The sequence below is a fragment of the Lathyrus oleraceus genome, chromosome 1 (genome assembly GCF_024323335.1).
Source record: "Lathyrus oleraceus cultivar Zhongwan6 chromosome 1, CAAS_Psat_ZW6_1.0, whole genome shotgun sequence".
Taxonomy (NCBI): domain Eukaryota; kingdom Viridiplantae; phylum Streptophyta; class Magnoliopsida; order Fabales; family Fabaceae; genus Lathyrus; species Lathyrus oleraceus.
This window is the reverse complement of record NC_066579.1, coordinates 394,709,750-394,735,442: the sequence shown is the minus strand read 5'-3', so window position 1 is coordinate 394,735,442 and position 25,693 is coordinate 394,709,750. Positions and strand designations below refer to the sequence as shown.

Here is a 25,693-nt window from a genome sequence, read left to right as displayed (position 1 = left end):
TTTAAGAATATAACTTGCCTTCCCACGAATCACTAATGAATTCCAAACATCCACCACAAATGAAAATAATCCCTCATTCTCAAACCAATAATTAAACAATTTGAAAAGCTCCAGACCCCAATTACGTTGATTACCTTGCACCCATATAGGATAATGATCATAAATAGTTCTATCACCCACCACCAATCCATCCACCTTCCATAAATCAAGCAAACCTTCTAAAATAAAAAACCTATCCAATTGATTGCACACACTCCCCTCCAGATTAAACCACGTGAACTTGTGGCCCAGCAAAGGAACATCAACTAACTTCATGCTCTAAATAAAATCATTAAACTCCTTCATCCTCACCCCGTTAAATAGACTACTCACTTCTCTTCTCTCATTCTGATTTCTAACAGCATTGAAATCACCGACAATGCACCAATCACCCAGAGCAAATTGATCCTTCAACAATTTCAAACTATTCCAAAACTCTCTATTCTTAGCACATAAACAAGAGTAAACGTTAACAAGATAAATAGAGAAGCCTCTCCAATTAACGTGAATACCAAGAAAGCCTTCTCAAAAAAGACCGTATCCACAAGCGCCGCGTGTTCAACATCATCGGGTTTGCTTTTGAACATAATCTCCACAAGAGGTAACACCTTGCACTTCGCGTGATGATCTAGTATTATAAAAAATGTGTACACAATTTTCCTAATTAAAAGGCTATTTAAAATGAGAACACGGGGATGGTGTGAGTTAATGTGCAACCTTGAAGCACTCCAAGCATATCTGATATGGTTGGTTTCCTAGTTGATGTATCATACATGGAAAGACATTGTAAGCAAAAGTTAAAAATATAACTGAAGTAGTCTAGAAAATAAGAATGAAGTGACCAACTTGTATTATTCTTGCACCATGCATGTGTTAGAATAATAATAGTTGGAGCATTTTGATTATTTGAATTAACATGGTTCATGAGCTTTGTTCCACAAGCCTCCTATAGTGCAAACATCAATCAAATTCTGAATTTCATCGCATAGAGTAATATTGGCACATGCTTTTCTACCTCTACCAGGAAGTTGTGCTTTAACGTGCAAGACACCAATTACATCTAAAATACAACATAACCATATAAGTAATCAGAGATAGGAACTAATGCAATGGTTTGGTAAAAGTAACATTATACCATATAAGTATATTATATAAGTTTTGTTTACAATTTGCCTAATTAAAAGGCTATTTAATGCAAAAAGACAAGCCTAGATAAAATAAAATAAAAACAACCTGCTTTGTACTCCCTCTTTTATCATGTATGTACACATTATTGACAAAAGACAACACAATAAAACAAAAATTCAAAGGCCATAAAAGGTATAGACATCAATTAATACAACATATCTATACTCAAAATAAAACAAAAGCAAACCCTAGCAAAAATGACACAACTTACTATTGTTAGATTGTTAGGTTAGAAGTTATATCAAGAATTCCAACTTTAGTACTCACAGTTTTGTGTAAATTTCTAACTCAAAATAAAGTTTAAGGATTTGATTGAGGCATGCTAGCAATGGACGCAGCAATTGAACACATATTCTGCACAAATTGACTATTATCTCCAAGTGGCGAAACACCTGAACTAGTAGTCCCTTTGCATTTCTTCTCACAAGACTCCGCCAAACTTCCAGCAAAATTAGCTCTTTCTTTCACACCAACATAATCACGTTTATCAACATAATTTAGAGCTTGTGGAATAATCTCTTTTGTTATTTTGCCATAAGCTATCATACAATCATCCAAAGCAGTTTTCAATTGTGTGTGATCGGTCTGCGCATCAATGTCTCGAATTTGTTCTAATACAGCCGGTGCTCGTGCCGCGATGACTTGGAGTGTTACCCGAACAAATTCAGAAATGTCTTGATTTGTTTTTAGACGATGTGAATATAAATTTGATTTTAATGTTAGAAGACAAAGCTGGTAATGAGGTGTTTTTTGGCATACATTATCGATCTTATCTGGCACACATTGGATTGATTGTATGAAAAAAATGGAGGAAATGGTTAAGAGAATGATCATGTTTGAAAAACTTGAAACCTTCATTTTGTTTTATGTTTTTTTTGTTTTTGTTTTTTTTTTCCAACAAGTGACTGTGTTTTTGTTAATTGATTGAAGAAAGAGGATAATTGGGTTGAGTTATATAATGGCTTTATTAGGGCAATGGAATAAATTAATGGTGAGAATTTGTACTAATTTAGGATATTATATATTTTTTTTTTGACGTTTTGCTTTATGGTCGCTGGTCCTCTCATGAGGTGTGGTATAAGATGAGTCAATGCTACTTAATTATTTGGGCAATTTCTAAATTTTAACTCTATTCTTTCAAAAAATTTAAGAATCCTTAAAAGAAACTATAAAAGTAGTATTACAATATAAATATTTTGCGAACATAGAGAAAAAAAGTACACATACATGAGTCATGCTCAATGAAATTCCCTTGAAAATATTATCATATTTACTATAATATAACGATAACTTGTGTCCTAGGGATACAAGATAATACACTCATTTATAGAAAATTTGTATTAAATAAAATAATTATAAAATTAAATTTATATTTTTATTAAAATCAATGCATAATTTCCAATACAAAATTATTTTCTTTAGTTTTTATCTTGTGCCTTAGAAGTACAAGTTAGCATTACCCATACTATAAATACGATGAACAATTTTTTTTTTACTTAAAGTAAAAAATATATTATTTATAATAAAAGTATTTTTTAATATTATTTTATAACACAAATATATAATTGTCATTGATCAATTTTAATATTTCATTAACCACGTTTTATTTATAATTCAATACTTTACTAATATAATTTCTTTTGAATCAAGGGATATATCAGTAACTTTGATAATAGTTGATTTTCTTAGGTAGATGGTTGATTAATCAATAAAATACACAATATTAATTAATTTTGAATATTAAATTATGAATTGTGTTAGTTAAATCTTTACATTTTATTAATCAACTTTTATTTACTATATTTTATGTCTGAGAACATATTAACTAAATTATGCATAGTATTAGTCAATCTTTGATACACCACCAACCAAAGTTGATTTATCACGTAAGATTTTATTTTTTATGTCAGAGCACTCAATAATAAAACTAAGAACTATATTAACCATCTTTTTACACTCAAGTAACAAACTTTGTTTTACCACTTAAGACTACTTTTTGATGTCTTGACACATATAATCATATATGAATTATATTAATCATATTTTTAAACACGACTAACTAAAGCTCTCTCTCTCTCTAAAGAGAGAGAGAAGAAGAAGAAGAAATGTAGACAAGTCAAAATTATGAAATGTCATTGTTCATCGTATTTATGAATAGTGACGTAAAGTGTATATTTAAATTCTTTTGTCAAAATAGAACTTTTGAAAAGTTATTTATAGGTTATATGATTGTTTTTATTTTTGAAAGAGATTGTTTTTATTTTTGAAAGAGGTTGTTTTACTGTTCATATTCACTAGTCATCGTCTTCTCCTTATTACTTCATTTTAACTTAGCTTTATGGAACCCTTAAATATCCCTTGAGTTGTCTCGCCTCACCTTATGTTCCCAAAGAATAAGTTCTCATGAAGCCTCCATGAACAAAATTCTCTGTTGAAGCCATAGATGGCGTCTATGACATTCTAACCTTCCTGATCCAAGTTGGGCACGTCAGCCATCATTTGATCATATTCTTAGCCCTTCCTGATCCAAGTTGCTCGCATATGGGTTTTCCTATTTTCCATTTCCTAGTTCTCCTCTTCAATGTAGTTCTCAAAATCTTGTCGATTTGTAAATCTATCACGCAAGCTTGGAATACGCATATGGTTGCATAGCTCATCAAACTAGGCCTAAAAGATATGACTGAAACTTGGAAGCTTTGCATAAAGGTTGGTAGAGATGCCAGTTACTCAACTTGTTATTCCCAATGCATGCTATTCAAGTCTCTAGACCAACTTTTGAAGGAACTCTGAAATCTGATATTGATGATTTTGAACCTCTGATGCTGCTAGGACTTTGGGTTGATAGTTCTCATTTCCTCCTTCACCGGGACCTCTCTCTCCTACATAAAATGTAGGGTCACTAGGCATGGGTCTAACAAATATATTGTTGATAACTACTTTTGATTGAAGTATATCATCATCATCTTAGCTCCTTACTCATGTCAACTTGTACAACTCCTTAATAATGCAAAAGTGACCATAATCCTTCTACTTTGAACCAACCGTGATCTTTATATTCTCAGATATCAACCTACCCTCATTGATGAGTTCATCTTTAAGCATAACTAGTAACTCACGATCTCTTTTAAGAATGAATTTAGAGGTGTTAGATGTACTCTCAAGAGTACTAGCAAAAAAGGATGCCCAAGCTTTAAGAATTGGGCTCAGATTAGCAGCGCTCAACCTTTGAAGATTTCCCCCTGGTTTTCTTACCCATTATGTTCCTGGACGCTATAACCTTTGTAACATTGGCTCCCACTCATCATATTTTAGCCGGTTTGAGGAAAGCCTTCTTGGTTGGACCATACACACTTCAGAAGTCGGTAAATCTAGAAACCTGTTAATTAAAGCACTATGATATTCAACTTTTTTACCTCTAACATAGAAGACATACCCAACGGGTTCTCGATTATAAGCATTTTCATAGAACTCCAAAACAATGGTGCAATTTTTATCTCTTATCAGGTTGTTGAGTTTCATCCATCCTTTTCTGAAATGCATGTATACTTCTTCAATACCACAAACCTTTAAGCATACTCCTTGGATACAAACTTGTGAGTTAGATATTAAACTACATATTGCCTTGGTTATGCCTCATAAGCTAATGGACATGTGGTACAACTTATTTTTGGTGCCATTGGTGCTAAAACAAAAATTAGAATAAAACTAAAAAGGAAAATTTAGAGTATAAGATGAAGAGAATAAGTAGAGATCACTGCAAAGAAGTTAAAATATGGTGGAAAGTAGTGGTGTACGGAAATAACATCATTCTTCCTATTTATAGGTTCTGAAAAGTACAATGTTTGCCACAATCTAGACATATCCTGCCGCGATTTTCCAACCGTCACCCCAATTATTTGATTTCAACTATCACTTCCCTAACGGTATGATTTTGTTAAGATTGTGTCACGATCCCTTTGGACCGTGCCATGATTATCATAAATTATGTCGTGATTTAGAAAATCATGGCCACAATTTTCCAGTGGCAATTCATATATTTTTTCCTTCAAAATACTTTCCCCCTATTTTTCTATCTATAATCAAATTTCTTTATCTTAATGCTAATTGCAAAATAAAACACATGAAACTACACAAATAACATGAAATTGAAATGACTAACTAGAAAAAAAATTACTCGATGGAGTGCCTCTCATTAATCACGCCTTTACCATAATTAGTTTGTCTACTTGGATCCTAAAGATCAGATATGACAAGAGAAAACTTTGATGTAGGAATATCTCCTTTAGCGTAATTCTTTAGCCACTCTGCATTTACTTTGAAATCATGGACATCACTAGGATCATGGATTTCCATAACACCACTTAGGAAAACCTCTTTTACGATGAATGAATCTGGCCATTTTGTTTTGAGCTTTCTAGAGAAGAGTCTAAGCCTTAAATTGTAAAGAAATACTAGTTGTCTTGGATAAAACTCTCTCCTCACTAGGTTATCATGATACCGTTTTGTTATTTCATTATAAATGATTGCATTCTCATAGGCTTGGAATCTCATTTCCTCTAACTCATCCACTTTTAGAAGTCTTTTTTGACCAACTACTTTCTTGTCAAAATTTAGAAACTTCACAAACCAGTACGCTTTGTGCTCTAGTTCGAATGGCAAGTGACACGATTTACCTTAAAGCTATTGATACAAAGAGAATCTTAAGTGTGTCTTAAAAGTTGTCTTATATGCCCAAAATGCATCATCTAACTTTGTCGACCAATGCTTCCTAGATGTCGCAATTGTCTTCTCTAAAATTCGTTTCACCTTCCTATTTGATACTTCCAATTGACCACAAGTTTGAGGATGGTATGGTGTGGATACTTTATGTTTTGACATTGTACTTTTCCAGCACACCTTCTAAGCACTTGTTGCAAAAGTGCGTCCCCCATCACTAATCAAAACTCTAGGGATTCCGAACCTAGCAAAAACATTCTTCTTAAAAATGTTTATAACAGTATATGAGTCATTAGCAACACAAGTAATGACTTCAACCCACTTAGTAACATAATCCAAACATACTAAAATATAAAGGTGAGAGTCGGATGGTGGAAAATGACCCATCAAGTCAATTCCCTAACAATCAAATATTTCTACCTCTAGTATTCCCTTGAGGGAAATTTAATCCCTCTTACATAGTTCTATATTCCGCGTGTCGTTCACCAAGAATTGATCCAACTACGTAATACTTGCATCACACATAAGCTCAAAGAGAAGTTCCCAATTCAGAGCGACGATTACAGACACAATTCTCAACTTTTCATTAATAAGGGAAAAAAGCATATAAACAATGAACATCAAACCCAAAATCATTTTCTTTCACAAGAAGATTGCATATAGGATTTACAATCTTGGAGAAGTCTTTTATGAAACATCGGTAAAAATCGGCGTTTCCTAAGAAAGTTATCACTCATTTCACATTAACAGGTTATGGTAATTTTTTTATTACCTCTGTTTTGGCTTGATCTACCTTAATACCTTTCGAAGAGATTTTATGTCCTAAAACAATATTTTATATCACCACAAAGTGATATTTTCCCCCTGTTTAAAACGATATTTATTTCGACACATCTCTTTGGAACTACATTATGGTGATGAAAACAATTATCAAAAGTGTTACCAAAAATGGAAAAATCATCCATAAATACCTCAATGGAATTTTCAATCATGTCGGCAAAAATAGAAAGCATGCACCTTTGAAAAATAGCTGGAGCATTGCAAAGACCAAAAGGTATATACTTATTTGTCTCGTTCTTTTTCAATTGAATCAATGAAATTCACAATAACTCTATCCATCAGTGATAATGGTGATTCACTCTCAAACACTTCCTGAACTATTTCTTCCACTACATCAATTTTATAGCATTGAAGGTTCTCCTTTTGATGTTTCATGGCTTCAAATACATTTAAAACAACATGTTATTTTTTAATCTTAAAACGAGTTCCCCCATTTTCACATCAATTAGAGTTCTACATGTTGCCAAGAAAGGTATTCCCAATAGTAAAGGTGTTTCAGAATCTTCCGCCATATCAAGGATCACAAAATCAGGAGGAAACAACAAATAATCTACCCTCACTAGCACATATTCTAAAACTTCATAAGGATAAGTGATGGAATGATCAACTAAAGTAAGAGTCATCTGAGTTGGTTTTGGTTCCCCACAATTAAGCTTTCTCATCATAGATAGAGGCATCAAATTGATACTTGCCCCTAAATCACAAAGTACATGACCAATATTTAGTGGACCAATAGAATAAGGGATATTGAAACTACCTAGATTTGTCAATTTAGGTGGAAGCTTGCGTTGAATAATGGCATTGCACTCCTCTACTAAAGCAAATTTTCATGATACTTCTATTTACGCTTCCTGATTATGAGATTTTTCATGAACTTTGCATACACAAGCATTTGCTCAAAATCTTCACATAGCTTGTAAATTTGCAAGCATCTCCATAAACTTCTTAAACTTACCACTTCCATCTCTTTCTTTGGCTTCTTCTCAAAATGGGGTAAGGTGGTTTGACATGATAGGAAATATCAGGATTTGGCTCATTGACAATTTACTTTTTAGTTCTTATCAAAGGTGAATTCCTATCAATGATTTTATCAAGTGCATCCCCACTCACATAGTCTTCACTCAATTCCTTACTTTTTTCTCCCTCTGATTTTTTTCCTTTCTCATTTTCAACTTCTCCCTCTTCTATCACACCCCACTTGTCATACACTACTTCCTCCTCTCTAATTTTTCCCTCACCCTCACTCACTTCTTTTCTCTCACCACTAGTGCTAGGAATGGAATGTACCATTCTATTTCTCAACTCAATAGCCTTGCAACACTCATTCTTTGGATTTTATATGATATTGCCATAAAAACCCCACTTGAACTAGATTGATATGCTAATTGATTAGATAACAGGCCAATATGCATTTCTAGATTTTTAATGGATGCTTCAGTGTTCCTACTCATAGTCTCCTGTTTCTTGGTTATGGATTCTTGATTCTTGCTTACTTGCTCAAAATTAGTTTGAGTCATCTTCATAAATTGAGCCACAACCTCTTATAGTTGAAATGGTTTATGTGGCGGTGCTTACGGATCTTATTGAACACCTTGGTTTACATTCCAACTATGATTGTTGATCCACTTGAGGTTGGGGTGATATTTCCAACTATGATCGTAAGTGTTGGAGTAGGGATTGTTTCTTTGGAAATTTGCAATTTGAGTTTCTTTAGTAACCCCCTCAGGTACATAATTGCCATTAACAAGCTCTTATCTGCAAAAATCACACTGTAATAACTAAACTTGACTGGCATTGGTTGGAACAATAGTGGCTCCAACTAATTATTTATTAAGTACCTATAGTTGAGCTAACATGACATTATTAGCATCCAGTTCTAGTACCTTCTTAGGTTAGACTCCTCTTTCTCTTTGTGAGCGATATTCATGCTGGCATACCTTTTCTATCAACTCTTTTACTTCATCTTCATTATCTGATCTGATTGTACCTCTAACAGAGGCATCAAAAACCATTGTTGCTCGCGCTTTTAGACCTCTTGTGAAATGTTGAATATATTCCATACTTCTCATGTTGTGATTCATAACTCTTATGAGTAACATTTTAAATCTCTCCCAATCAAGGGTTTAGTATCACCTTGTTCAAAATTTGAAATCTCATCCATTCTATCCACAAACTGCGTAGTAGTGAAAAACCTCTATAGAAACTTATCTTCTAGCACCTTCCATGTTTGAATGGTCCCATTTAGTAAACATTCCAGCTAATCTTTAGCCATTCAGATTACAGAAAATCTGAACAGGCTCAATTTGATTTGATAATCAGTTATCCCATCCGGCTTGTCCATCGAACTCGTCTCATAAAAGTGATCCTGATATTCCCATGGGTCTCTGATAGCTTGTCTGTAGAACATATTATCTCTTAAACCTGAAAGCACTTAATTCTTAATATCAAAAGTAATAAGGTTAGCAAGTTGAAATCCTAAAAAAACATGCCATCATCAATTCTCTTGTAGTAGTCTCCCATTGTTTGTCTTGGTAGAATCGTTGTGTATTATTTATATTGATCATATTCATTATTAGAAGAAATAAGTGTTTTCTCTTCTTCTACCTTTTTCCTAGCTAATTGAGATGATCTAGCCACTTTTCGATTTTCTATTGTCGTATTCTTGATTTCTGAGTCAAATGGTATCAAACTCGATCTTGATGTGAAGAAGATATTCATCCTCTATCAAATGTAGTTTTGATGAAGACTATCAAAGAAGAAAAAGCTTAAAAAGTCAAATGATGAATACTTGCCAATTTTAAAGCTTAAATCAAGATGTTTGATCATGATTAAGATTGATAAAGACAATGGAGATCAAAGAAGAAATATTAATGGACAAGTGTTGAACTATGATGAAGCTAATCAAGCTAAATGATCAAGTTTAAAAGGTTCATTACAATTCATGTTATATCACTTTAGATGCTCATAATGTTTCATACGTTTTCATCTATAAAGTTTCTAAGCATTCATATATCAAAACCATTGAAACATTGCCATGAAAATGGTAATCGGTTACAAGTTGTTTTTGTTTCATATTTTTGTAAAAAACGTCATTTGCGTAAATTATGGCATCTAAAATCTCCATAATCACACTTTCATAACCGCCACAATTTTCTTGCCTTATAAGTTCATTATGTTTAAAAAATATGAACGTTGCTAGAGTGGTAATCGGTTGCACCTTTTACGTAATCAATTTCACACTATAAAAATGTGTATTTTCATGAACTATTACCATTCCAAACCTTTGCAAACCTTCATAGAAATTTTACAAACATATGCATTTGATCTTAGAGGTTTCTTAGGGAGTATTTAAGGCGAGATAAATTATTTTTTTGAACTACCTCTTTCATAATTTTTACTTACAATTCAAATCATTTATAAGTGTTCATTCATCAAAACTCTTTAAATTTTTTTGCATAACCTTATATACTTGTAAAGTTTCACTAAAGTCAAAGCACTAAAGATTTATATATTATTGAATTGTAATATTGAGAAAGGGAATATCTAGCATCTTGGAATCAATTTAAGAAATAACTTTATTCATTTCTATATAAAGTGTGTATATTTCTTTTCATCATAATGTGTTGGTGAAATGTGTGTGTAAATAGAAAATGATGTACTTTCTGGTTTTTGTGAGAATCAATATAGTGTGTGATGATTGTAAAAAATGTTCTTTGAATTAGGATGATTTAAAGTCCACCATAGGTTTGGTGTTTGTTGTTGTAAAAAGAAAGTAGTGTTCTTTTTTGTGTGTGTATGCTTTAGAAGGTTGTAAAGAAGTCTTAGTGTGAGGCTTGTACAAGGATCTAAACATAGTATAAAATCCTTTAAAGTGTGAAATGACTAGATGTACCCTTGGTTATAAGGGTAACTAGTATAATTGCTTGTGGTTTTTATTTTTTAGCATTTTAATTTTTTGCATTTTATTATCCTAAAAACATAACATATTCATACTTCAAGAAAAATAACAAGTTAAGAATTGTTGCGTAAAAACAAAAATAAATAAACTGGATAACCTTAATTCACCTACACATCTTTTAGGTTGCATCTCATACTTACATCTAAACCCCGTCTAAATAGTTAGAAAATACGTTAGTAGTTGCACCAAACAAAAACTGAATAAGAGTACAAATTTAAAAAATAAAATAAAATAACATAAATAAAATAAAAATTTAAAAGTAAAAAATGTAGCACAAAAATTGTCGTGTTGAAATAATTCAACAATCTCTAACAGCGATGCCAAAAACTTCATGCATATTTAATAAGTGTACTAAATCTCGTTGTAAGTAATAAAAAATCTTCATATCCACATGGATTATTTAACTTTAACAAAATAATTAACATTCTATAATAGTAAAATTGTGGGTTTTCGAAGTTTGATTTGAAATAAAATGCGTAAATAAAATGTTGGAAAATTGATCAGATTAAAAACGATTAGACTTTGATTTGAATCCCCTACATGTCCCTGTTGATGCCAATATTTATTTATCCTAAGTTGATTAATAAAGTATTACGATAGTTTAACTAAGTCATTATACTAAATTTCTTATTGTATAACTCATTATTCTACACTACAACTCCTCAATCCCTTAGGTTAGTTCGCATATAAAACAAGTAATTTATATCGTTAAACCTCAAGTCATAATTTATAATTTATTACTCCTAATCTATTACTAAATTGAACAGTTAATCCAATTCAAAATCACAGAGTTAGGGTTAGTAATCCCTACAATTCTAGATTCTATATATGAGTTCATCAACGCATACAAAGCAATAAGCACAAGATTAGCTGAATAACAAATATTGAATAATCAAAATATGCAAATAGTACAAAACTCAAACATATATCCCAACAAGTTTGTCATACCCCGATTTTGGCTCTGAAATTTTCTTCCCATCAATCACTCGTTTGCATTCTTTCTTCACTCACCTTCATATCCTTCATTCATGATCATATTTACTATTTCATATTTATTTTTATTTTTTTATTATTTTTTACATTTTTCACGTTCCAAATTTACATTCATATTTGCTTCATTCACCTTAAAAAAAGGGAATCCTTTAATATTGAAGGAATTCTACATAATCATTCATATTTCAATTACGTCATTTTTCCTTTCAATCTTAATTCAAGGAGATTCCATCTATACTCCATCTCATATTTCTATATATTATGTTCAAATTTGCTTTCACATTTTTCATTCACATTGAAAAGCTTCCATTCATCCATACACATACTCATTCATATTTTAATTACTTCATTCATTTTTGCCACATCCACTCACTCATAACCATCGTTCCCGTGGCAAGTGGATTAACTCATAACCTGTAAACATCACCACTTGAATACATGAAGTCCTGAAGATACAAGGAAAGGCTTCTTTTGAATTGCTATAAGAGACGCTAATTTTCTTCATTCACAATAATGTCATGTTTTTTACAAAACATAAGTTTGTCCAAGGCATACTTAATTTACAAGAAAAAACAGTTGGCACTCGGATCTTTATTACAAGAGGGGGACACATTCATTGTACTTCATACATGGAGATTGCTGTAAACATACATTTGTTCAAATCAAGCTGGATTGCAACGGGGTGTGAAAGAAGGGACTATGAGGCTGGCTTGGTACTCTCCAAGAGCGAACAAAATGTTGCTGATGCTTCAAAAGCACTTTCAAAAGGGTGACTCAATTGCTGATTTCTTCACCGTTGGTTCAAATTCTTCCTGTTGCTCCAATGTATTTTCTCTGAAAAAACCAAGTTGGTGTCGTCAATCAGTGGAGTCAATTGCAAGCTCGGTTTTTCACCAACAACTCCCATGGCTCAGCCTGCCGTGGCAATTTTGAGTCAAAGTTTCTAATGCAAATGTGGTAAAACCTGTACAACAAAATATTCAAATTAAGCCTGGTTTAAACATTTTTGAAAATCACAATCAAAGAAAATCCCAAGTGAAAAACAGCAGAAGAAGCAAATCAAAAAAATTGAATGGTTCTAAAGTTTGGGTAGATCCCAAAATCATTTCTAGTAGTACTAGAAAGAAAACAACTGCCAAGAAGGGAAAGTAAACTTTGATGCAGTATGTTTGATTTACTTTCGGACAGGTTCCTGTAAAATACCTGCATGATACACACAAAGAAAATATCAGTGTATTCCGTAAAAAAAGAAAAGCCACAAATCCTCATAGAAATGCCATAAAACCTTCAAGCGCGATGGCTTCGAATAATTTAACACAACAAAAAATTGAAGGTTCAGGGGTGAGGCTATAAGGATAAGTGTTACGAGCAAATTAGGAAGATTGTTGAAGGACGATTTAACAAACTTCTAAATGAGCTTGCGGTTGAGGACCTGGAAGCAGCATTAGAGGAAGCTCGAGCGATTGGGGAGGAACTTGGAGATACCTATGACTATGTTGCCCCCTGCTTTCCTCCGAGATATGAAATATTCCAACTAATGGTAAATTTGTACACTGAGAGGTTTATTCAGATGCTAAGGTTGCTTAGTGACAAGGCCAATGGATTAACAAATATTGAAATATTAAAGGTAACTGGTTGGGTGGTTGAATACCAAGATAACCTAATTGGCCTTGGGGTTGACGAGTCTTTGGCCCAAGTCTGCTCTGAGAGTGGTGCAATGGATCCTCTTATGAATTCTTATGTTGAGCGAATGCAAGCTACAACAAGGAAATGGTACTTGAATATTCTGGAAGCAGATAAAACACAGCCCCAAAGAAAACAGAAGATGATTATAGCAGACAAGTGAGAAAAACCAAGCACCATACAACCTGGACCATAACCGATCGCACCAACCATAACCTGCAAAAAAAATTAAACCAAACCCTGTGAATAACAAACCAAACCATACAACATTTATGCCCAATTCAATAATTACACGCAGACGGTAATGCAGACAACACTCACCTTGAACCTCAACCTCATCCACAACCTCCATGTTCTAAGAAATTCACTGCAGTAAAAAGGATAAAGTAATTAGCAAAGGCAGTAATTCAAGGAATATCCCAAAAAAGGAATGAAGACAAATTTCAAGGAGAAAGTGTAGGCCTGTTTACCTTTTTTCGAATTTAACAATAAACAGGCCAACCCAATTTCTGAGCATCAAAAGGATGTTTACAGAGATACTCTTTTGGAACCCAAGGGACCAATTCGAAACCCTAAGCGGTGAACATAAATAGGGAGAGGCAAATCAATAAAGAGGAGGAAAAATTTGAGAAAAAAAGGGAGGCGGACCAAATTCGACCAAGAACCCTAACCCCAAAATCGAAACATACTTGGATTAGAGAGGAAAGAGTGAAGTTTAGGCTTCATCGTCATCGTCACTACCAAATCGCCGCCGGAGGTAAACTTCGGATTTCTTTAAAACTGTGAGTTTTGCTGAGAGTGAGTGAGAGAGATTCACGAGGTTGAGGGATAGCGTTTGAGAGCGAGAGAGAAAAGTCTTGAGGTTGAGGGATAGCGTTTGAGAGCGAGAGAGAAAAGTCTTGAGGTTGAGGGATAGCGTTTGAGAGCGAGAGAGAAAAATCTTGAGGTTTGAGAGAGCGATGAGAGGGACGCGACTGTGAGTTTTGTTTGAGAGTGTGAGAGAAAAGTGAGATTGGGAAAGAACGATTCTGTTACTATTCCAATTTGTTTTTATTTTTCTTTAATTCGTTTTAAACATAATAAGTTTTTGAAACCATTAAAATTTTTGTTTAAACTTCCTAAATAGTTAATAAATGTTTCCTCCTTTTCAATTCATATTCCCATTAAAAAACCCAACAGCCAAGCGTCTGGGTTTAATTAGGGTAGTCCAACAGATTTTCTATTTTTATTAGTTTTTTTATTTTAACTCTTTTTTAATTTATCTTGGTTTATGTATCTAAATTAGTATTAAAATAATAATTAGTCATAGGTGGTTTGGTGGAGAGGGGTGGTTTGTATGATCTTTAGTGGAGTGAGTTCGATACCCATGTGTAGTGTTTTTTTTCTTTTAACATTTTTTATGTTTATGCTTTGTTATATTCATAGTTTCATTATCATAACATAGATTTGTTTTCTTTTAATGGCATCATTCATTCAAAACCATTTTAAATTATTAAAATCACATTTTTTCTCGATTCAATGTCGAGCCCATCTTTATACCCTTGTAAGTCGATTGCTTTTAAGCATCGCCATCAACCTCACATGGCTTACTCTTGGGCCTTCTTACAATGAGCTCTTAAGCAAAATCAACTTAACTTTCAATAATTTCAAACCTCGGTACTTTAATTGTTTTAATTTAACATTCAAATTGTTTTCTAAATAAAACGTGAAGAAAAAGATTACCTGGATGGAATGTCCAGTCGTAATCCCGAATATTAGGCTCAAGCTGTAAGAGCTTGCAAGCCGTTAATATTCGTCTTCTCTTTAACGCTCTAATAATCAAATCATTTTCTAAATAAAACGTGAAGAAAAAGGTTACCTGGATGGAATGTCCAGTCGTAATCCCGAATATTAGGCTCAAGCTGTAAGAGCTTGCAAGCCGTAAATATCCGTCTTCTCTCCAAAACATCTATAAATATCTCAAACCATCTTCTTAATAAAGTTGGAAGAAAAAGGTTACCTGGATGGAATGTCCAGTCGTAATCCTGAATATTAGGCTCAAGCTGTAAGAGCTTGCAAGCCATAAATATTCGTCTTCCCTCCAAAACATTCATAAATATTCGAATCATTTTCTTAGCAATATTGGAAAGAAACAGACTGCCTGGGTGGAATGTCCAGACGTAGTCCCGAGTATTAGACCCAAGCTGTAAGAGCTTGTAGGTCACAAGTACTCGTCTTTCAAACTTCAAAATACTTAATTCCTACCTTAATAATTTTTCAATAAAGATGGAAATGGAACATGGTGTATACCGTGCACTCCTGAGACTAGGATTCGAGATGTATATCTCGCTCATCCAAGTCCTCGCCATCACTCAAAATACATCCAACCAATCAAACCCTTTTCTCGCCTCCGTGCGATTGATCAAAAACCTTTTTCATAAATGAAAGATATATTGTCTTAGGTGATGCAAAACAATGTTTCGGCCACGATTGTTGAGTAGAGATAAATGACGCTTTTCCGAATGTAGATTTATAAATCCGTTCGATGTGTGGTATGCGTCCACTCCTCATCTGTTTTGGGTAAAACAATGTTTTCGTCAATTAATACAGTATAGCTTTCGCTAAAATCGACCAACAAACAAACATTTTTCTACCCAGAACTACGTAAGCCTTGATTTCTCTTTTGAGATACGTAGGAGCAGGATTTATAAATCTTGTCAGGCCCACTAATAAAAAAAACTTAGGTTTAGTCCTTCGTCACAAAATCCAAAAACATTTCTTCCCTCTTCCTTTCTTTCTTTCCTACCTAATAAATTGAAAAGCCTAACATTTCAAACTAACATTAACGCACACAACTGACCTAATGGTTCCCGTTGAGTACAACGGACGTGAGGGGTGCTAATACCTTCCCCTTGCGTAATCGACTCCCGAACCCTGATATTTGTTGCGATGACCATATCTTATCCTTTCTTTTGTCTTGGGTTTTATCGATATTTCCCCTTTCCTTTTTAGGAATAAATAAAGTTCGGTGGCGACTCTGTTCAGTCCATCATTGTGAGCGTGCGATCGCGCTTCGCTTTGAAGTCGTATCCCCATTTTTTCGAGGTGCGACAGATGGCGACTCTGCTGGGGATGGTTGTCCCTAAGTGAGTCAAGCCTAGTTAGGTCGTTTGTGTGCCTTTGTTTGTTTACCTATGTGGCTTTTCTTTATTGTTTTTACTATCTCTATTGTCATATTGATATGAATCTGTTGTATTGGTTCGATTATGGTGTGGTACTTGGATACTCTGATTGCAAACCTTGTGGGGAAGACTTTTTACCCGAGTCTCGAGTAAAAACGTAAGATAGGACGAGGTTGAGTAGTGCGGGTCCGCGAGATGTATTTCTCGTTGGGTCGGTACGAGAACCTTACTTAGAGTAGATTCTTGAGAGGATGTTATCGCTCGGCAAGTAAGTTGCCGTAAGCTTCGATATTTTCTTTAGGATCCATGACTCTGAGAACCATTTGTAGAACCTTAGTTCTTTGCCCAACTAGGAAAGATGGTTGCGTAGTGTGGGTCTGCGAGATGTATTTCTCGTTGGATCGATGCGAGAACCTCACTTAGAGTAGATTCTTTAGATGGAGTTGATGCCCGACAAGTAAGTTGCCGCAGGTAGCAAACAATCTAATGGATCCATGACTCTAGGAATCTTTGTAACCCCTAGGTCATACCCGGTGAGAACCCCGTTTTGGAAAAGCAATCAAATTTATCAGTACCTCGGACTTTTGAACCCGTGTATTGAAAAAAAAACACAAATATGCATGGCTTGCATTGCATTCATTCACATTTCATTGCATCTGCATCTCATCATAACGCATGTCATTTTCCAGACAAAATACCAAAAAAAAAAACTCATCCATCCTTTGTCCGTGATCAACAAAGTGATTCCTAACACGCGTTTAGAACAAAGAACCATGTCTCAGGAGATGATGGACGAGCTAAGGAAAAGCCAAGAAGCACTGAATGAGGAACTTAATCTTTTGAAGAGCCAAATGAGATGGGTCTTGGAAACCCTCCAAGTCTTGTTGGGAAAATAGGGTCACCCAATATACACTACTGCAACAAAGAGAGCTAATACCCCACATCCATCTGGTGTTACCCCAAGTCAAGGGAAATTCTATATGGCAACTCCTTGTCTACCGACATATGGCCCTCCCTCATGACGTCATCATCAACATCCTCTGGCTATTCCTCCTCAAAATCACCGAAGTCAGGTTTAGAACAAAAATCAGAATCAGAACAAGAGGAACAAAAATCACAATGACCCAATTCCGGTGCCATATAACAAGCTCTATCCACAGCTGATCCAGAATGCTTTGGTGACCCCTCGAGCTCTCACACCTGTGTCACCATTCCTGCCATGGTACAATCCAAATGCAACATGTGAATTCCACAAAGGGGCAGTGGGACATGACCTAGATTCTTGATTAGCGCTGAAAGCCTTGGTACGAGAGCTGATTAACAAAAAGAGCTTAGTCTTTGAAGAAGATCACCCGAAGATCAAGTGCGAATACCATACTGGAACAATGGGGCACTCCATCGAGGAATGCAAGAGTTTTAAGCTCAAGATGCAAGGATTGAACACTCAAGGAGGAGGGCTCAGTTACATATACCTTGATTTCTGGGCCAGGTAATGAGAAAGGGGAAGGACGCTTGAGACCCCTCAAGGTTTTGTACCACAAGGAAGATGTCAGGGATGTGGCTAATGAACTATCATTATTTCCTAGTAAGAGCATTGAGATACCGCCTTGGATTTCCAATGTCACGACCCATACCAATGAAAGAAGAGGAGAAGTGAGTAGTGGATCCAGGAGGGTTGCGTTCAACGATGAGATTGAAGGAAAAGAATTTGAAGATCATCATGCCAATGTCAAAAAGCTTGGTGATCCCAACCTTCAAGTTTGAAGAAGTCAATTCCCCAAAGTTGGCAATCATTTGGCTGTCTTAGCATTTCTTTGTAGTTTCCTTGCATGTTGATTGTTAATTGCTTTTAAGCATTGTTGTTTTCTTTGAATTGGTAAGATTAATGAAACGTTTATGCATCTTTTGAATTAATCCATTCGTATTCACTCGTTTTTCATTTATGTTAAAAAACAAAAAACAAAAAAAAATACTCCTCTCATTCACTTTTGTTTATCAAACTGTTGTGTTAACAAAGATTGGAAGGAGGATGATGAAAGCGAAACACCTGAAATTATTGTGGTATGCTTTTGAGTAAAACCTTGTCGATGATGTAAGGCATTGTTTCAAATCCCCAAACACTGAAGAGATAAGGAGTTAATCCCTAGTCAACCGCTTTGAGCCTAGAAGTTGTTGTTTATTTCGGATCTAAAACCCTTAATCTTAACCTGGGGCAGGGTAGTTGTTCAGATTAGTTTGATCGTGCATTCGATCTTTCAAAAAATCGTCCATATGTGCACCCTCCAATTAGGTTCAACCACATGTTATCCTTCACACACATGTTGAAGTGTCGTAGAAGTTGAGAAAAGCTAAAATTAGTGTTGGTTGATCCTTATCCATCAATAATATGGCAGTCAACACCTTTTTTTTAAAAAAAAAGATTGAAAAAGCTCGCTAAGTCAAATACCACAAAATGACTTAGGCAAAAGTTAGGGCATCCCGATGGACCGAAAGCTTCAAAGAAGCGGTCCAGGAAAAATCAGGGATAAGGAAAAACAATCAAAGGAGGTCATTAAATCCTCGATAAAAACAAAATAAGGTGACTGCCATTTCAAGAAAATTCGTCTTGAATCCTCATCACACCTTCGAACCCTCTTGGAAGTCGAATGCGTGTAACTGAACATAGGAACTGGAGATCATCAAGAAGAAGGGGTGGGTAAAAATAAATTTTGAGCCTTATATCCTTTTGTTTCAAAAAACCATGAACCAGACCACGTTACAACCCTTAAAAGACCTAATTAAGGCAGGGTTTATTTTGAAAGCATACTATAACAAGGTGGTGTTAACTTGACTCCAAACGATTTTTGTTAATCATTTGATGGCACCAACTTGCACACTGTGAATGACTTGATCACCATCGTGTTCTTATCAACAACTCATTCACTATATTTCACCCGTTCATATCAATAAATTTTGATTTCAAATTTTTGCATAAGCATGGAATTAAAATTACCATTTTTGAATGAACAATCTTATTTGCAAGTCAACACTTAGCATCAAGAAATTCCAAATACAGTTGAGGAACTTGATAAAGTGAAAGAAGTCCAAACAAGGGAAAATCACTTTGAGCATCAGTGAATTCAAGCTAATCACCCTAAGGGTCATCTAGCCAAGAGTAATCTGCTTCAAGAATCAGACCGGGGCAAGCCACCTCAGAGCTCAGTAAGTCCAATCACTCCAAGGTTCAGTTAGCCAGGAGTAATTTGCTTCAAGACTCAGACCGGGGCAAGTCACCTCAGAGCTCAATGAGTCCAACTATCCAAAGGGCAGTCGATCAAGAGTCTACCATTCTAACATTTGGTTAGTCAAGTTCAGACCACTGCAGGTTTCAAACACTTGGGGCAAGCCATCTCGAGGTAGTCTCGTGGAAAGTTGTTTCCAAACCCACTTTCAAGGTGAACATTTCCAAAGACCCAACAAACTGGGGCAAGATGAGCCACAGAGGGGCAGAACCTCTTTCTTCGTGCTTTCAAACTGCTTAAACAAGTTCTGCCATACGTCAACAACTATTGAGTTTAAGACGAGTGCCCGAAAATTATGCTAGCACGATTCATTAATCCTCCAAAAGGATCCCATTGGCAAAGTTGTGGTTATCAAACTGGATAGAATCCTCCTTTGGCAACATCTATCATAAAATATTTGGTTGAGTTCCCGGTGTTGAGGAATCATGAGCTTCCATAAAAAGCCTTTACAAACTCCCAGTCTGCCCAGTGTCAGCATTCTCATAATCATGATCATTCATATATCATGCATAAAAGGAAATTCAAATCATGCATAGCCGAAATGTACTTCGTGCTCATTTTGCATTGACTCAGGTCTTGTTGTCGATCCTAGATCCTTTGACCTTTGATTCCAGTTTGTATTTGGTGCCCTTAAAACCACATCCGGTTTTCGCAGTCATTTTCAAATCCAATTTTTGTTCAATACTATTCAGGTCATATATGAACCTGTTGTTGAGCTTTATTCCAGTGTCAGGTCATACTTGAACCTATTCTGAAGTTTTTTCCTTTTGTTCAATACCATTCAGGTCATATATGAACCTGTTGTTGAGTTTTATTTAGGGGTCAGGTCATACTTGAACCTGCTCTGAAGAGTTTTTCCAGTTTTGTTCAATACTATTCAGGTCATATATGAACCTGTTGTTGAACTTTTATTCCGGTGTCAGTTCATATATGAACCTGTTCTAAAGAGTCTTTCTGTATGTTTGTTCCAGTATTATCAGGTCATATATGAACATGTTGATACACTCTTCTTGAATTTTTCTGAGTTTGTTAGGTCATACCTGAACCGGCTGTCAGAACTTCTTGATATTCCCCAGCGTTGTCAGGTCATATGTGAACTGGTTGTAGCATCTTTTCCTTTATTCGGGGTAGTAAGTCATATGTGAACTTACTACCGAAACCTCATGTATTCCAAGTATCGATTACCAAATTTCACTTTGAGCACTCCCCGTTGTGTCTGATTCTCCAGCCGGATTTGTCTTCCCCAGCGAGTTTGTTTTTTTTACCATTTGTCTGTCTCCCTGTGGACCACCAGCATTCCCCACAGATTGGTCTGTCTAGTAGCATCTCCTGTCAAGGGTTCACCATATCCCTAGCAGATAAAAAAAATCACAAAAAATATAGAGTCCTTCATCCATGCATATCATATCATAGCATTTTCATTTTTCAGGTTCAAAATCTGGGTCTCCATGGTATTTAACCATCCCCCACTGCGATCCGATGAAAAAATATTGTTTCATTTTGCTCTAGTGGAGGATGTTTAAATAGGGGCAACTGTCATACCCCGATTTTGGCCCTGAAATTTTCTTCCCATCAATCACTCGTTTGCATTCTTTCTTCACTCACCTTCATATCCTTCATTCATGATCATATTTACTATTTCATATTTATTTTTATTTTTTTATTATTTTTTACATTTTTCACGTTCCAAATTTACATTCATATTTGTTTCATTCACCTTAAAAAAAAGGGAATCCTTTAATATTGAAGGAATTCTACATAATCATTCATATTTCAATTACGTCATTTTTCCTTTCAATCTTAATTCAAGGAGATTCCATCTATACTCCATCTCATATTTCTATATATCATGTTCAAATTTGCATTCACATTTTTCATTCACATTGAAAAGCTTCCATTCATCCATACACATACTCATTCATATTTTAATTACTTCATTCATTTTTGCCACATCCACTCACTCATAACCATCGTTCCTGTGGCAAGTGGATTAACTCGTAACCTGTAAACATCACCACTTGAATACATGAATTCCTGAAGATACAAGGAAAGGCTTCTTTTGAATTGCTATAAGAGACGCTAATTTTCTTCATTCACAATAATGTCATTTTTTTTACAAAACATAAGTTTGTCCAAGGCATACTTAATTTACAAGAAAAAACAGTTGGCACTCGGATCTTTATTACAAGAGGGGGACACATTCATTGTACTTCATACATGGAGATTGCTGTAAACATACATTTGTTCAAATCAAGCTGGATTGCAACGGGGTGTGAAAGAAGGGACTATGAGGCTGGCTTGGTACTCTCCAAGAGCGAACAAAATGTTGCTGATGCTTCAAAAGCACTTTCAAAAGGGTGACTCAATTGCTGATTTCTTCACCGTTGGTTCAAATTCTTCCTGTTGCTCCAATGTATTTTCTCTGAAAAAACCAAGTTGGTGTCGTCAATCAGTGGAGTCAATTGCAAGCTCGGTTTTTCACTAGCAACTCCCATGGCTCAGCCTGCCGTGGCAATTTTGAGTCAAAGTTTCTAATGCAAATGTGGTAAAACCTGTACAACAAAATACTCAAATTAAGCCTGGTTTAAACATTTTTGAAAATCACAATCAAAGAAAATCCCAAGTGAAAAACAGCAGAAGAAGCAAATCAAAAAAATTGAATGGTTCTAAAGTTTGGGTAGATCCCAAAATCATTTCTAGTAGTACTAGAAAGAAAACAACTGCCAAGAAGGGAAAGTAAACTTTGATGCAGTATGTTTGATTTACTTTCGTACAGGTTCCTGTAAAATACCTGCATGATACACACAAAGAAAATATCAGTGTATTCCGTAAAAAAAGAAAAGCCACAAATCCTCATAGAAATGCCATAAAACCTTCAAGCGCGATGGCTTCGAATAATTTAACACAACAAAAAATTGAAGGTTCAGGGGTGAGGCTATAAGGATAAGTGTTACGAGCAAATTAGGAAGATTGTTGAAGGACGATTTAACAAACTTCTAAATGAGCTTGCGGTTGAGGACCTGAAAGCAGAATTAGAGGAAGCTCGAGCGATTGGGGAGGAACTTGGAGATACCTATGACTATGTTGCCCCCTGCTTTCCTCCGAGATATGAAATATTCCAACTAATGGTAAATTTGTACACTGAGAGGTTTATTCAGATGCTAAGGTTGCTTAGTGACAAGGCCAATGGATTAACAAATATTGAAATACTAAAGGTAACTGGTTGGGTGGTTGAATACCAAGATAACCTAATTGGCCTTGGGGTTGACGAGTCTTTGGCCCAAGTCTGCTCTGAGAGTGGTGCAATGGATCCTCTTATGAATTCTTATGTTGAGCGAATGCAAGCTACAACAAGGAAATGGTACTTGAATATTCTGGAAGCAGATAAAACACAGCCCCAAAGAAAATAGAAGATGATTATAGCAGACAAGTGAGAAAAACCAAGCACCATACAACCTGGACCATAACCGATCGCACCAACCATAACCTGCAAAAAAAATTAAACCAAACCCTGTGAATAACAAACCAAACCATACAACATTTATGCCCAATTCAATAATTACACGCAGACGGTAATGCAGACAACACTCACCTTGAACCTCAACCTCATCCACAACCTCCATGTTCTAAGAAATTCACTGCAGTAAAAAGGATAAAGTAATTAGCAAAGGCAGTAATTCAAGGAATATCCCAAAAAAGGAATGAAGACAAATTTCAAGGAGAAAGTGTAGGCCTGTTTACCTTTTTTCGAATTTAACAATAAACAGGCCAACCCAATTTCTGAGCATCAAAAGGATGTTTACAGAGATACTCTTTTGGAACCCAAGGGACCAATTCGAAACCCTAAGCGGTGAACATAAATAGGGAGAGGCGAATCAGTAAAGAGGAGGAAAAATTTGAGAAAAAAAGGGAGGCGGACCAAATTCGACCAAGAACCCTAACCCCAAAATCGAAACATACCTGGATTAGAGAGGAAATAGTGAAGTTTAGGCTTCATCGTCATCGTCACTACCAAATCGCCGCCGGAGGTAAACTTCGGATTTCTTTAAAACTGTGAGTTTTGCTGAGAGTGAGTGAGAGAGATTCACGAGGTTGAGGGATAGCGTTTGAGAGCGAGAGAGAAAAGTCTTGAGGTTGAGGGATATCGTTTGAGAGCGAGAGAGAAAAGTCTTGAGGTTGAGGGATAGCGTTTGAGAGCGAGAGAGAAAAATCTTGAGGTTTGAGAGAGCGATGAGAGGGACGCGACTGTGAGTTTTGTTTGAGAGTGTGAGAGAAAAGTGAGATTGGGAAAGAACGATTCTGTTACTATTCCAATTTGTTTTTATTTTTCTTTAATTCGTTTTAAACAGAATAAGTTTTTGAAACCATTAAAATTTTTGTTTAAACTTCCTAAATAGTTAATAAATGTTTCCTCCTTTTCAATTCATATTCCCATTGAAAAACCCAACAGCCAAGCGTCTGGGTTTAATTAGGGTAGTCCAACAGATTTTCTTTTTTTATTAGTTTTTTTATTTTAACTCTTTTTTAATTTATCTTGGTTTATGTATCTAAATTAGTATTAAAATAATAATTAGTCATAGGTGGTTTGGTGGAGAGGGGTGGTTTGTATGATCTTTAGTGGAGTGAGTTCGATACCCATGTGTAGTTTTTTTTTTTTTTTTAACATTTTTTATGTTTATGCTTTGTTATATTCATAGTTTCATTATCATAACATAGATTTGTTTTCTTTTAATGGCATCATTCATTCAAAATCATTTTAAATTATTAAAATCACATTTTTTCTCGATTCAATGTCGAGCCCATCTTTATACCCTTGTAAGTCGATTGCTTTTAAGCATCGCCATCAACCTCACATGGCTTACTCTTGGGCCTTCTTACAATGAGCTCTTAAGCAAAATCAACTTAACTTTCAATAATTTCAAACCTCGGTACTTTAATTGTTTTAATTTAACATTCAAATTGTTTTCTAAATAAAACGTGAAGAAAAAGATTACCTGGATGGAATGTCCAGTCGTAATCCCGAATATTAGGCTCAAGCTGTAAGAGCTTGCAAGCCGTTAATATTCGTCTTCTCTTTAACACTCTAATAATCAAATCATTTTCTAAATAAAACGTGAAGAAAAAGGTTACCTGGATGGAATGTCCAGTCGTAATCCCGAATATTAGGCTCAAGCTGTAAGAGCTTGCAAGCCGTAAATATTCGTCTTCTCTCCAAAACATCTATAAATATCTCAAACCATCTTCTTAATAAAGTTGGAAGAAAAAGGTTACCTGGATGGAATGTCCAGTCGTAATCCCGAATATTAGGCTCAAGCTGTAAGAGCTTGCAAGCCATAAATATTCGTCTTCCCTCCAAAACATTCATAAATATTCGAATCATTTTCTTAGCAATATTGGAAAGAAACAGACTGCCTGGGTGGAATGTCCAGACGTAGTCCCGAGTATTAGACCCAAGCTGTAAGAGCTTGTAGGTCACAAGTACTCGTCTTTCAAACTTCAAAATACCTAATTCCTACCTTAATACTTTTTCAATAAAGATGGAAATGGAACATGGTGTATACCGTGCACTCCTGAGACTAGGATTCGAGATGTATATCTCGCTCATCCAAGTCCTCGCCATCACTCAAAATACATCCAACCAATCAAACCCTTTTCTCGCCTCCGTGCGATTGATCAAAAACCTTTTTCATAAATGAAAGATATATTGTCTTAGGTGATGCAAAACAATGTTTCGGCCACGATTGTTGAGTAGAGATAAATGACGCTTTTCCGAATGTAGATTTATAAATCTGTTCGATGTGTGGTATGCGTCCACTCCTCATCTGTTTTGGGTA

The 25,693-nt window shown here is 35.2% G+C and overlaps 1 protein-coding gene across 1 annotated transcript; it reads right to left on the bottom strand.

Annotated features, from left to right (window-relative positions):
• Positions 1 to 1,159: 1,159 nt before the first annotated feature.
• LOC127074293 (uncharacterized) lies at positions 1,160 to 2,117 on the bottom strand. The gene has a single exon (XM_051015608.1). It carries the CDS (start codon positions 2,083 to 2,085, stop codon positions 1,528 to 1,530), a length of 558 nt encoding a protein of 185 aa, XP_050871565.1. The 5' UTR covers positions 2,086 to 2,117; the 3' UTR covers positions 1,160 to 1,527.
• Positions 2,118 to 25,693: the final 23,576 nt, after the last annotated feature.